Source organism: Hydra viridissima, unplaced genomic scaffold (genome assembly GCF_058129835.1).
Source record: "Hydra viridissima isolate aposymbiotic clone 2 unplaced genomic scaffold, HvirCarnegie_v1 scaffold_2, whole genome shotgun sequence".
Classification (NCBI taxonomy): Eukaryota; Metazoa; Cnidaria; class Hydrozoa; order Anthoathecata; family Hydridae; genus Hydra; species Hydra viridissima.
In genome coordinates, this window is record NW_028324301.1 from 8,021,172 (window position 1) to 8,035,313 (window position 14,142).

A 14,142-nucleotide genomic window follows, 5' to 3' on the forward strand; every position below is an offset into this window, starting at 1 on the left:
GATTTCAAGTTTTTAACTTTTTTAAATAAAAACTGAAACTTTTCTAATTTTATCTTAATGTTTGTCTTCTTTGCTTTTTGATGTCTTAACGAATTAAAAATTAAAAAATTATTTTTCTAAGATTATTTATGGAACAAAAAATGTCTTCGTTTTCTGTTTGTAAATTAAGTGTTGTATTTTTTAAATATCCCCTGTACAAAATATAATCACAGGTTATGCAATTTTTATGTATTAATGCTGATTTCTTTTATATGAAAATTTATGTCTCCTACGTTAAAAGTGGTAACGGACCCTTATCAATGCTTTACCTGATTTCATCAGGGTGAGGCACCAAAACTGAGACTCCCGTTTGTTTTTATTTTTCACGAAAATGAATTTAAATTTTCTGGGTTTTTTTTCGGTCGCGGCTTTTTCAAACAATTTTGAATCAAAATAATAAAAACGTTTTCGACCAAAAGCTTATCAAGCTTCAGGATGCAATTAGAAAAAAGAAGAGTCCTAGATTTGCTCAGCACCCAAGTGCCAATCCCAAACATTTTTGAGACTGTAGGTGTATCCAGAGCCATTGTTTTCCGGGTCCAGAAGTCAGTGAGTTTCACCAGGAAGTGGTGGGCACAATTTAAAACGCAGCAGAAACTTCAAGAACAATCCACTAAAAAGCATCAGGAAGACAGCAAAGAAGCTCAAGGTTCATGAGAAAACAGTAAAAAGAACTTAAAAACAGCTTGGGGCACACATCTATGTTTGTAGGAAGGTCCAGCTCCTTTCAGAAGCTTCCAAACAGTCAAGATTAGCTCATGGACAAAAGATACTCTCCTGGATGAAGAAGTAAAAATCCACAGTTTGAATTTTCTCAGATGAAAAACTTTGGACAGTTGACCAGTCTAGAAATGCCTGAAATGACAGGTTTATTGCATTCAGTCCTTCAAAGATGCATCACATTAATACCACGAAGCACCCAGCATCAGTAATGATGCTTGGGGTCATGGGTTCTGATGGTAAGCGAATGCCTCCTTACTGACTCCCTCAGGGTCTCAAAATTGACCAGAATGAGTACTTGGAAGTCCTGAAAATCTTTGTGAAGCCATTAATAGATGCTAATTACAAAAATGTTGACTATGTATGGTAACAGCACTCAGTCCCTGAATACAAGGGAAGAAAACGCAGGCCTGGTGTAAAGAGAACTTTAAGAATTTCTGGTAAACTTCAATGTTGCTACCAAACTCACCCGACCTTTGGACTATGGGATCTGGGGCTTTGTTGAGAGTAGGGCTTGTGCTAAGCCTCACAGCAACGTGGCCACCCTAAAAACATTTGTTAAAAAGGATTGGACACTGATGTCTGAAGAAACTGAGAAAGAACACTTGCGCTACCTTCTGGACACGTCTTTAGAAGATAATCTAGAATGATAGTAACTATATTGAAGTTTAAAGTTACTTAGACATCAAAAAAATGTCCTTTCCAAAATTATATCAATTTTTGTATTTCCGTTTATTCAAAATTGAAATAAATATATTCACGTTTAAGAGTCTCAGTTTTAGTACCGCACCCTGTAAAATGATCTCTCTTTTGAGACTTTTTAGAAACTGGAGAACAAAACCATACTGGTTATCTGCCAAGATGGTGGTTCAAGAATTCAGAATATACGATACCTTTTCACTCAGATGGTTTTTTGTACAACATTGTTGCTTCTAGAGCAGAGAAGGAAACGACAGACTATTACTTTAAGATCCTCAATGAAGCAATTGTAGAGATAAAAACAGGATCTGTTGTCTGCATATTTAATGAGGTCAAGATAGTAAAGACGAGGAAGCTGGCTTTGGAAAAGTATTCAGCTGTGCTGATATATTGATAAAATCCTCATTAAATGAGTTTAATGCAAAAAGATGTTGGCAATTCTGCTTTCTTAAAACAGATTGATGAAAACTCTTAAAACAGATTGATGAAAAATGTAGTTTAGAAATTTTCCTCTTGCCCACGGAGATGTTACAATTTTAGATTATCGCTAAAAGTTGACGAGTGAAAAGGCGTCAATTCAAAAAACAAAAAAATTTAAAAAAAAAATGTTTTTGAGGGTTTATTTAGGTGAAATTTTTTAGCCTATTTTTTAACGTCAACCTTCATTGAAATATGTTCATAGCTTTTCTAATATTTAAAGTCATAACATAAAATCAGCCTTATGAGTGCATGATTTAAAACTAAAAAAAACTTTAAATTTTTTCGTCGAGTTAAAAATGAAAGAAGTTGTAAAAAATAGATCTACAAACGGATGTCAACCAGAGCAGAAATCTATTATCAAAACAGATCTGCAAACGGATGTCAACCAGAGCAGAAAGGAAAGCACCATCTACACCAATACAAAGTAATCCAAATTTTACAGTTTAAAAGAAAAGATGAATGTCAAAAAGTAGGCAATCAAAAAAGTTTATTAAATTAGGTTTCGTATTGATAAGTCTTGGTTTATTCATATATCATATTCTAAGATAATCAATTTTGAGATAACGAATGATGAAGGGATCAATGATATATGTTAACTAGATATCTAACTCGCGCTATTACTAAAGACTTTTTTCTTTTTTCACCAGATCCTGCATAATATGGTACAAACATTATCTATCCATAATGTGAAGAAGGGAAACGAAAGTTATCAAAAAGCTTATAACTTTCACTTGATTCAAACGTATTACTCTTCGAACCATGAAAAGTGCAAAACAGCAGAAATACAAGACGGACCCAACTATACAACTGCATAAAAAATGAGTAAAGCTTTAAAAGTTTGGATATGGTTTCGAAATAACAACTAGAAATAAATTTGTTTACATCAATAAAATGACAATAGTCGAGAAGAGAGACAAACGTTTAAATAAATCGATAACTGGGAAAAACAATTTAGAGAACCAAGAGTCAGATGTCGAAGTCAAAAACAGAAAACAAAGATATATAAACCATAGAACAGCAACTGACTTACGGATAGTTTTAGTAAAAAAACTGTTGAGAGATTTTGTTGGGAACAGCTCCGAAAAATGTAAACATTTTTCCAAATATAGAAATTTTTGAACAGAATTTTATTGAATTAGAGAGTTTGGTGTATATCTATTATTTGTAAAGTATTAAAAAGTATATTCGAGTTAAAGATTTAGAATATTACAATTGATTTATTACTAATTGAGTATGATAAGAGAAGAGAAAGACCAACAGTAAGTGCAAGACAAACATAAGTATCACCCTTACAATATAAATAACTGTAAATATATTTTTGTGTCCCTTCTCTCAAAATCGACCTTTCTGTGCGATACCTTAGATTTCCTATGCCCAAAATCTAGGGCTCATGTCCAACAATATTATCATTGAGAAACTATTGTTATTGTAAAACAAAAATTGCAAAAGTTGTTAAAAAATTTTTTTTCGATGTAAAATTCGAACTTGCTTTTCAAAAATTTTTTTCTTAAACTAAGAAGTAAATGAACAAGCTAAAATTATGGGAATTAAAAAAATGTTTATTAAACATAAAAAAAAGATTCATTCAAGGCAAATAGTTATATACATCGATTAGAGTGATCATAATGCCCACGGAGTAAGTTGCAACAAATTTCTTGGGGTAAGTCACAATAACTACAGGTTTCATTGATTTTACACATTTTTCTAATTCTTCCTAAAAATAACAATGCACGTTTTTATTATAATGGATGTTTTATTATGATGATGGACGAAATAGATTACAAAAAATTCTAATTTAGTTTCTTAAAATATTAGGTATACTTTGATTTTTTAAGAAAACCTTTAATATTGCAAGAATTTTATGTAGAAAATAAATTAAATCCAGTGTCGATAAAACCTCGATTACAACTATCATATGAATTTATGTAACTTTTCGTGAATTATATATATATATTATGTAATTTTGCGCGAATTATGTAATACTTTAAAAAACTTATTTTATAAAATTACAGAATTTGTAAAATTTGCATTTATCAAAACCTTTTAAAATTCGAAAACTATTGAATTAAAATGTCATATTCGTTCATTCTATAGGAGATACATCGATGACAGTCGGAACCACAAGCTTTTCGTTGACGACTGAGTATTGAAAACTCCACCCATAACATGCAGCACCTTAAAAAAATATCATCAATATAAAAAGAAAAATGCGAAACTTATTCATTCTTTGACTATTGAAAAATAATAATCTTGTAATCGACGCGCAACATACCGTATTCTCCTTGTTTGTTTGCAACAACTAAAGCCCCTTGAAACTTTTTGTAACGCTTTATTATTCTTCTAAGCGCATCTTCAGCGGCTTCTGTTGGTGTCATCCCGTGTCTCATGTTCTCTACTGCTTGATAACTAAAGTTTAAAGGGCGTTCTAAGCATTCAAAATTACGACAAACACAAAAAATTTTTACAACAAAAAATATAATCTTGCCTAGGTAAAAACCTCATCATGATGTCACCATCCCCTGTAGCAACTGCCGCACCAATATCATTATCTACGTAAGCACCAGATCCTGCTATCGGAGAATCGCCCACCCTACTATATAAAAGTAATAATCCGAAATTATACAATAGTTTTGTTCAGTTAGCCTTTATAAAACTATAAATTTTTTTGTAATGTGAGCCTTTACAAAGTTTGCATGTAAATAATGTTTACCCAGTAATTTTGAAAGTAGCACCATTAGTTGACGTACCTGCCACAATATCCCCATCATTGTTTATGGCAATCATACCTAGTTAAATGAAATCTCTTACAGAATGTCTTTATCTGTAGGTGAAGTTTAGTACTATAAGCATTTGGGAACGTTTAAATAATGAGATATTACCGATCGTATCGTGGTTATTTGTGTCGAGTTTAACGTTTTCTTTTGTTTCATCAATGCTAGTAAACAAGAACTCTGAAGATAAAGAAGCATTCTAACAATTCAGTTAAAATGAATGAAAAAAAAAACTTACTTTAAAGGTCTATAAGGACCGCACGATGCAGTTGAGTTAGGCGAAACATTCTGGATAAAAGTGAAAAAACTTGAAAAAAACATTTTAGAACTAATAATATTTTGAAGATTATTATTTTTCATTTTAAACAAAATGATTATAATAACACACAGGACAACGATGACGACAACGAGTGTAATACACAAACTTTTCCAGTTGCACTAAAATTGTTAAATATTTTAAGAAATCTGGAGGGCGTTTCCAAAAAATTATAAGTCTAATCATTATCAGTGATTGCCGAATCATGTTAATAATATTCTTAACATATCAAACAATTAATTTAATAACTGATAAAAATCACTCATTAACTAATTTTCATCACAGATGTAATTTATTTTAATATTCATAAGGTTTTTCCACACTGATGTTATTAATAAGAAATATCAGACCTCTGTTGTACCTAAAATTATTTTGGTTATCTGCTACTGCTTATAATATGCTGTGTCCACACCGAGGTCTTATAAAAATTATACTTAATTTTTTTGCAATAATTTTAAGACGAAAAATACTAGCAGCGGCGTCGAGGAAAAATACAACCATGCTCTGTTTTAGAAACTGTTATAGGTTTTTATTTTACAGTTTAAACCATGGCGCCAGTAACGACAGTTGTCACAAAAATGCTACTGAAAAATTAACAAGTTTATAAAAATCAGTTCTTTATTCCACCATTTGATGACGCTAATCATAAATCATAATAAAAAATTTAAAAAACAAAATCATAAATAAAAAATTTAATTCGTGATTACTGAAAAGTCATAAAATTGACGAAAGACACAAAATTGTATAGAATCTTTACTTTTACTTCACATATTAATTTCTCATGCTAAATAAGTTGGTAAAGGTTATCATATTCCAGTGTCCATGTCCGTCTTATAAGATTGATTTCAAAAAGCTGGATTTTTGAGCTGAATAAGTCCCTTACAGACTGATAATCTTAATGAAACTTTAAAAAAATATTTAAAAAATTTTTTTTTGTTAATTTTTTACTTTATTTTGCTACTTTTTATTTACATTGTAGAAAAGTAGGACTTTAAAATTTTTACACACGAAGTATTACTTACCTTACTTATGAAAAACTCTTCAAAATAATATTAAGAACGATACCTTCCAAAAGTTTGGTTGACATTTATTGCTCTTCCATGTGTTCCATTGCAAACTGCAATAAACATATTGTATGATTTACAAAATTTGTCTTTCAATGAGATTTTGATAAAATTCTGTAAAAATCAAAAAACCATTACTTTTCAGCAAAAATTCTGTATACTTTTTATAACATTTTTAGTTTTTTATGAACAAAAAACACATCTTAAATCATTATAAAAATAAAAGTATTTAAGGTTTAACTATACTAAAAAATAATTTAACTGAAAACTACATAATTTAACATGAAAACTACAATCTGGTATGCTTAGTTTGATCCAGGTTAGAATTTCACAACAAATTTGATGATATCTACATGTACTGGCCTAATTGGTTTTTTAGCCAGAACTTTGAAGTCTTCTCAATGGTAATTATGGATTGTCTTCCCTTCTATTTGTGTTGAAAATTTGTGTTGTTTATGGAGTAGGGTGTCATTTTTTTTTTTCGAGTTAAAACCCTGTCTTTTTAAAAACATGCAAATATACATAATTAATACATAATTTCACTAAAAAAGGGAATTTAGCATTCGTTCCTATTCCCTACAAAAATTTTATTTACATTTTATGCATTTCTTCATGAAATTTTGTTTCGTAGAAAAAAACTTGAAAATAAAAAGCAACAAGCCCAATCAATATCTAATAAAATATAGAGGTTTTGCTTTTTGTTTTAAGTTATCAAGTATTTTTCCATGCAATGGCATGTTAAAATATTTGAAAACATTAAACCTTAAGCAAAATTACAATACTTTTGTTTAGAATTGTTGTCATTTGGGATATGCTAAGTGTCATTTAGCAAAAGTAATTAAATATTAGTAATCATTATTATTGGGGTTTATAGTTTTCATTGACAGTTAAACCATTTTTATGCATTTGAGAGCTGTAAATAATGGTTTTTTTAAATTTTATTGAAGATAGTAAATGTTAATAAAAACTATTGTAGCTATTTGTAATTTATTTGATATTGACAAAGTTTGGAGATTTTAATACGATTATTTTACAGAGCTGAATAAAAATAGTCAGAATAAATATTTTTAACTATTTTAGAGCCCTTCCTTAAAAATCTCTGCAACATCAGTTAATTTTTAATTATGCTTTACACTATTTTGATTTTAACTTGAGCTTTGAGGCCAGATGTATTCCATACTCTTATGTCTAATGACAGAGACTTATTAATCTATTGAAGTCATCATTATTTTCAAAGATGCATGAACAGGAGTACTGTGAGAATAGAAGTAAAAACAAATTAAATTTAAGTTTTTGGAAATAAATATTTTGGCAAAAGTGGTAAGAAGATTGTGCAAACAGAAACTTGTTTGTACCACCATTAAAAAAAGTAATTTTAATATGTAACCTTTTTATTGTTCAGTGTATCAAAAATTTAACTATATATTTCTCAAATTCGTAAAGGTTGTCAAAAAAATTACATACAGTATTTAAAATCTAATACTATAAACTATATAACTTTTGCATACTTTCATAATTTACACTTTGCATATTTTCATAAGTTACACTTTGTATGCTTTCATAAGTTACACTTTACATACTTTCATAAGTTAGACTTTGTATTTTTCTTTAAATTACTTAACTTACTAAGACCCACCAAATTCTGCTAAATAGTAAGTTCTCAAAAAAGCTATTGTCTTAATACTAGAGCAAAAAATACAAATGATTTATTTAGCTACAAATCTGTCTTTATCCTTTAAGCTTGCTTTCCCCCTAATAACCAAAGTAGCTACACTCCTTTTGTCCACCAATGCCGCAGTAATATAATGTTCTATATATGTTACAGGATACACAGATAAAACATAGGCATGACCCCACTGATCAATCAACTTTCAGTACACCTTGTTTGTTAAGTATTTTATGGGATAGTTTCTTTTCTTTTTGGTGTTTGTTTCTTGTAAAAACAGAGCATATCTCTTAGCACAGGTAACTCTGACAGAAGATCTTTTCAGGGACCTATATATTTAGAAAGCTTTGATGGACTTTTCGCTTTAGTGTAAATGTTGTTTTATTGAAGAAACATTTTTTCACTATAGATGTGACAATTACTCACTTGACTTTTTTCAAATTCAAATTTCTAAAATTCCATGTGAGTGAGTGTAAATAAAAGTATGCAATAAAAAAAAAAAAATGTGTAAACAAAATTCCAAGTGAGTGAGTATAAATAAAAGTATGCATTTACAAAAATGCATGTATGCAACACAGTAAAAGTGGTTGAAGCTAATTAAGAAACATTAACCATAAGTATGCAATATTTAAACACACTTCCATAAACGTTTTTTGTTTTTTTATTTCACTTATAAGTTGGAAAATGTATGTTTTACATATGCCAGGTTTTTTTAAATAACTTTTTAAAAAAATCATTTAGTATAACACCCTATTATTGAGTCACCTTTATATTTTATTGAGTTTGTGCTAATATTAGGCCTGAAAAAAAATATATTGGAACAAATTATGTAGGTCAGAAATCATTTTTTAAGGATCATCCTATTATTCTATCCAAACTGATTTCAAATTTAAAAAGCCAGAGTTTAAAACATTAAAAAAAAAGAAATTTTAAAAATTTAAGAGGAATAATACATGGACTCTTTTGATCTCAGATCTTCTTCTTTAAATCCCATCTCAACTGCAAACTTTGTAGCTAAATGAGATGATCAGACCATATGCATTTTAAAAACATATGAACTACCTGTTAAAATTATTAACAGCTTTTTTCAAGTTGTTTTTTGCTCACCATCTTCGCCAACTAGGAAAGTATGTTGCGTATTTTCTAAAACATGGCGTGCAACTGCAATAGCATTTTTCACTCGTTTTAGACTCCCAACAGCACCAACATTGTGAGTTGGACTTTTAAAGAAAAAAAAAATTAACTTATGTAAAAAATCATAACTTTCAGAAAACACATTTAGTCAAAAGATTTAAAAACAATAATCCTTGCAAAGCTGAGAACTTTTATTCATTATGTAAAGTTTTTTAAAAATAAATTTAAATCTAAATTTATTTTTAAAAAAATCTTTAAATTTTAATCTGTTTAAATCAAAACAAGTAAAATGAAAAAATCTAAATCATCAAACAAATAATGATAGTATTAACTGAGTTTTCTTAATTACCCATCAATTAACATTGCATCCAGAGCTGTTTCACCATTCTCTGAAGGGCTATAAACATTTAAACTAGAGTGTACCATAAGGCAGTGATGCATTAAAAAATTGAAAATAAAACATTAAAGTTACTTTTAATCTTCAATGGTTGATTGAAGGTAAGAAGTAATTTTTAAAAATGTTAAAGAAGGCAAATAATCTTTAAGATGGTTACAAAGGAGATATAATTTTTAATCCAAAAGCCACAATAATTTAAAACATAGCTAACCTGCCACCCCACCCTACTGATGTTATACTTCTATCTTCCTCAGCAACAGAACACCCTTTAACTACTGCATCTAACAATGAACCATTGTTTTTTAACACTTCCCAAGCTAAAAAAAGTACCCATCTTGCATTTAGTACTCAAAAAAGATAAAAGCAAGAAAAATTTTTTGAACTAATTAGAAAAAAAATCTTATTACCACCAAGTGTAGGATTTTTCCATGGCCAAGTGTTAATAATAATGGAATTGCAACTTGCCATGCTAACCATAGAAAAATAACACACTAATAATATTGGTTGCATTTTTTTAAAAAAAATCTTTCATATAACTTGGAACAAAAAACTGAAAAGAATAAAAGAAAAAAATTTAATAGTTTTTCATTAAAAAGAGTAATTGTTTTTTGAATAATTGATAAAAATATAAATATTAAAACAAAAAAACATTAGTAATTTAGTAATGTCAATGGTTAAAAAATGAAATATAAACGCTATAAATAACTATAAAAATGTTAAGTTCAAAAACTGAAAATTTTATTTTTAAAAAACTTATATAGATAATAAAATCCACTATTAAAAATGGTCATTAAAAATTGATAAAAAAGTGCTAATACATTTATCAATATTATTATAACTTAGAATTACATTGGAGTGCTTCAGAGTCAAAGTATATAACTGTCACAGAAATATCATCATGATAGTTACGCTTAACTCTTTGAGGCAATTCTAACATGCTTAATAATCTCTCATTATTTCCTTGACTCAAAGCATGCCGTATCAACTTTGTCGCACCATTTTCTTCATCTTTAATGCCATTCTGTAAATCAACAAGGTATTTTCCAATTATTTGTACTGCTTGATCATTTGAAACAGCATCCCACAAACCATCAGATGCTAAAATAATAAATCGATCATTTTTATTAAGTAATTTATGTTCCACATCAGGTTGTGCTGTTAAATAAGGGGGGCTTTTATAAATTGATACAGGAACAACAGCATGTCCATATAAAACATCTAAGACTTCTCTATGTAACTCTTTAGACCATTTGTATATAACATCTCCAAATGAGCGTAAAGGTTGAAGTTGCCCAAGCAAACGTGATTGTAAGATAACACTATGCTCTTCACCTGGATGTTCTTTTTTAATCCGAAAAACTTCATTTACATTTTCTGCTGTATGATCATCACTTAAAGGGACAGAACACCATGAATCTTCACTTGAGTGAACTCCAAGAACACCTCTACAATCACCTGAAAATGAAATGGACCTCAACATGACACAAAACTACAAATAGTATTGGACTTGAAAAAAAACTCTTACTTTTCCTGATCCTTAAACAAAGTTATGTGGCAAAGTATGCTATGTGGCAAATTAAATACATTTTTTGCAACACTCAATATACTTACTTCAGATTTTAATCTTCAATTGTTCAAACTTGGGATAATTTTACAGAAAATTAAATATAAAAATAAATATATCAACTGATAATATTTTACCTGTACTGGCTACAAATAAATCATTTCCTTTAATATAAGCTCCTATAGCAACAGATCCTGATAAACCTGCCCATATTGGTTCATTACATTCACCATCAGGAATAGCCTCCAACGTTATATCTCGATCCATAAACAGAAAAGCGTATTTTAAAATTTCACTAGTGTTATATTTTGCTGTGTTCAAAAATTGTACAAAGTTATAAGGCCCAGTCTTTAAGTTGTTTTGTTTTTTTTTATACCCATCTGGGTTAAGAAAAGTTTGACAATCATCATCTGGATTTCCTAAGTATTCTATTAAGTCACTATGAAACAACTTTTTTGAGCTGAACTCTTTAAGAAGATTTTCATTTAAAAGAGCTAATGAAATATACAGTGGAAGATTTAACCTCAACGTTTCTGAACAGTGCCAGCCACTGTGGCCATCAAAAATTCCAAAAAAATAAGCTTCATTCTTTAGCAGTGAGCATTCACAGTGCCGATCTTCTATGGGACAATTAGCAGCATAATGATTTGTCTCAAACCAAGATACAGGATTAGAAAAATTTCCACCAATTTTTCTACTGAACTGTTGAGATTGCAATATTTTTGAAACACTTTGGTTTGTTTTCTCTTTTTTAAATTTACTTTTTTGCATAGCTTGAGCATAAACAGAATTGATTGAGAAATATCTTCTAAATTCCTCATTTGAAAATAACAAAGTACTAGCAACTGCTGTTGTGGCTAACATTGTATGTTTTTTTAAAGAATATCGAGCAAACATTTGACTTGCTTTACTCAAAACCCCCATAAGTTTAAGTTGTAAAGAAAGTATCCTAAAGTAAATATTACATCATACACAATTACCTTAATTTATACAACAAGCAATTTATAGATATCATGTGTACTTTAAAAGCAACTTCTTTTTCACAATTATTATATCTCAAGATCATTATATATTTCTAAAATATTGTTCCTTTATTTGTACACAATAAAAATTAAACTTTACTTTATTATTAATGCAACAACAAATATGAAATAGTTACCCATAATGCAACATGTTTTAATTTTTTTAAATGTTAATTTTCAAAGTAAAATTTTTAAAATAAATGCTTAAATTGTATAATATTATCTAAAATATTTATTCTGTCAAATTACCAAACACGTTTTAATAAAATTGAATATGAATAAAATACAACTCAGGAGTAAAAAAATGGTTATATTTTTTGAAATGCATCAAGTATAAAAAATAAGCAAATACATTCATTTAAAAATATTAAAAGTATCAAGAAGAAACAAAAGAAAAAAATTTAAATTTTACCAAAATTGTTAAACTAAATTTTATCAAACTGTCAATATAAAATAAGGAGTTAAAAAAATAGACTATTTACATAAAAAAAGATTGATTAGCCTTAGTGCTATACATTTTATTGTTTCAAGTTATTTCTTTTTATACTTTATCTATTTACAATAAAATCTCTGTATCACAATATTTCAAAAAAACTCTTTGTGTTCCTCAAACTTCGCCAACATGAACATCATTTAAGATTTCTAAGCAAGTAAATGACAATGCAAAGTGCAATTAATATGATTCCAAATATGATGGCCAGTGTTGCCAGCTTCTTTGTTATTTTTGATTGAACCCTAGCATGCCGCAAGTCTCCTTTCTGAATAAGTGTAATGACCTAAAACAACAAATTTGAACCAAAATAAAGATCTTCAGCTAAATAAATGAATTTCAGCTTTACATGCAAATGATTTTTTATTTCACTCAGGTCCATACATGGATGTTCATACATACATAGTATGCAAAGAATAAAAGAAAGAGAAAAATTATTAAAATTTTTTTTTACCTTTTTTGATTTCCAAACAGCTGCTGCTGCAAGTGGGACACAGCAAAACAAACATGATAGCCAAGCAATGACATTGTAAGAAGAAGGAATTTTCTCTGTTATTTCTCTAGTTAAATAATTCATTTGAGGTGGAGGAGTATTTACAAAAACCTCCTAAAATTAAACAATACATATTTCATTACATTGATTTATTTCTCTTATATTTATCATAAACTGGTTTAATATTTTTTGACAATATAATAATCCAATGAATTATTAACAAAATATTCCTTTAGAATTAATTTAATTAGATGTAATATCTTGAAGTTAAAAAATAATTGAGAAGGGAAAACATTTTTCACTCTTATTACAAAGTAAGAATATCTAAATCAATAGAGTTTCTAAATGCAGCTTCATAATTTTGTGTATTCTCAACTAGTATAAAAACCAGAATGCTTTCTTGACTAATTTAAAAACCAGAGCTTTTTGAGAAACTAGATCAAAATTACCCCCTCCCCCTCTCCCTCTAGATATTTCAATAATCATTTAATATTTTTAGTTTTCCTTATAATAGAAAGTTAATACGTTTTGAACAAATATGAGGGGCTATAGTTCAATGGACTCAGTCATTTGGTGTTGAGTTTTTAAGCAAGCTATCTACTTAGCTATACCCTAAGTGAACTACAATTGATGTTGCACTTATCTTACGCTTTTGATAAAAAACAGCAATCTTACTTACATCATCTTTAGTTAAAAATTGTATAGCTGTCTGTTCCTCTTCATGTTTTTCACGTTTAGGAAATAATTTTATATTTATTGCTGGATCTGGTGGAAGTTCTATAAATAAGAAAGAAAAAAACACTTCAAAATAAAGAAAATAGAAATACAAAATAGGGAAATACGGATCAACAAAAAATCATTTTTTGTTGCAATTTTCATACAAAAACTTATAAGTAAATTAATTATGCTATAGAATATTTATATTATAAAAATGGTATACATTTTATTTTAAAAAAAAAAGAAAAAAAAAAAGCAGTATGAAAAAATATTTAAATGTAACTTTTTACCAATATTAGCCAACAAGGAATTTTCATCATCCATCATCCATGTGTTACAGGGTTGTCAATTTCTTGGAGATGGTTCTTGTATAAATTACTTTTTAAAAAGAGATTTCATTTTAAAAATAATACATTCATGCTGTCTCTTTAAATTCATTTGTTCTTTTATAAGATTTAGTGAAATTGTACCATTTTTTTACAATAATCATTCCTTAGGGGATTGCCAAAGTATTCATAAACTCTTGAAATATATCAAAAGGGTTTTTTAAACTTAGTAATTTTAACACCC

General features: G+C 28.5%; 3 protein-coding genes across 3 annotated transcripts; all 3 read right to left on the bottom strand.

Annotated features, from left to right (window-relative positions):
- Positions 1-3,671: 3,671 nt before the first annotated feature.
- Positions 3,672-9,860, bottom strand: LOC145182918 (N(4)-(Beta-N-acetylglucosaminyl)-L-asparaginase-like). The gene is made up of 12 exons (XM_090080670.1): positions 9,694-9,860; positions 9,498-9,603; positions 9,239-9,286; positions 8,863-8,975; positions 8,709-8,769; positions 6,091-6,142; positions 4,948-4,997; positions 4,818-4,873; positions 4,649-4,724; positions 4,424-4,531; positions 4,211-4,344; positions 3,672-4,113 (listed from the first exon to the last, which is right to left on the bottom strand). Exons 1-12 carry the CDS (start codon positions 9,794-9,796, stop codon positions 4,022-4,024), a joined length of 999 nt encoding a protein of 332 aa, XP_089936796.1. The 5' UTR covers positions 9,797-9,860; the 3' UTR covers positions 3,672-4,021.
- Positions 9,861-9,940: 80 nt separating this feature from the next.
- Positions 9,941-11,841, bottom strand: LOC145191917 (pyruvate dehydrogenase [acetyl-transferring]-phosphatase 2, mitochondrial-like). Its single transcript, XM_080069054.2, has 2 exons — positions 10,988-11,841; positions 9,941-10,741 (listed from the first exon to the last, which is right to left on the bottom strand). The coding sequence occupies exons 1-2, from the start codon at positions 11,772-11,774 to the stop codon at positions 10,119-10,121; spliced, it is 1,410 nt and encodes a 469-aa protein (XP_079925180.2). The 5' UTR covers positions 11,775-11,841; the 3' UTR covers positions 9,941-10,118.
- A 502-nt stretch (positions 11,842-12,343) lies between these two features.
- On the bottom strand, positions 12,344-14,135 carry LOC145187133 (uncharacterized). Its single transcript, XM_090080679.1, has 4 exons — positions 13,863-14,135; positions 13,535-13,632; positions 12,817-12,969; positions 12,344-12,648 (listed from the first exon to the last, which is right to left on the bottom strand). Exons 1-4 carry the CDS (start codon positions 13,897-13,899, stop codon positions 12,502-12,504), a joined length of 435 nt encoding a protein of 144 aa, XP_089936805.1. The 5' UTR covers positions 13,900-14,135; the 3' UTR covers positions 12,344-12,501.
- Between the last annotated feature and the right edge of the window lie 7 nt (positions 14,136-14,142).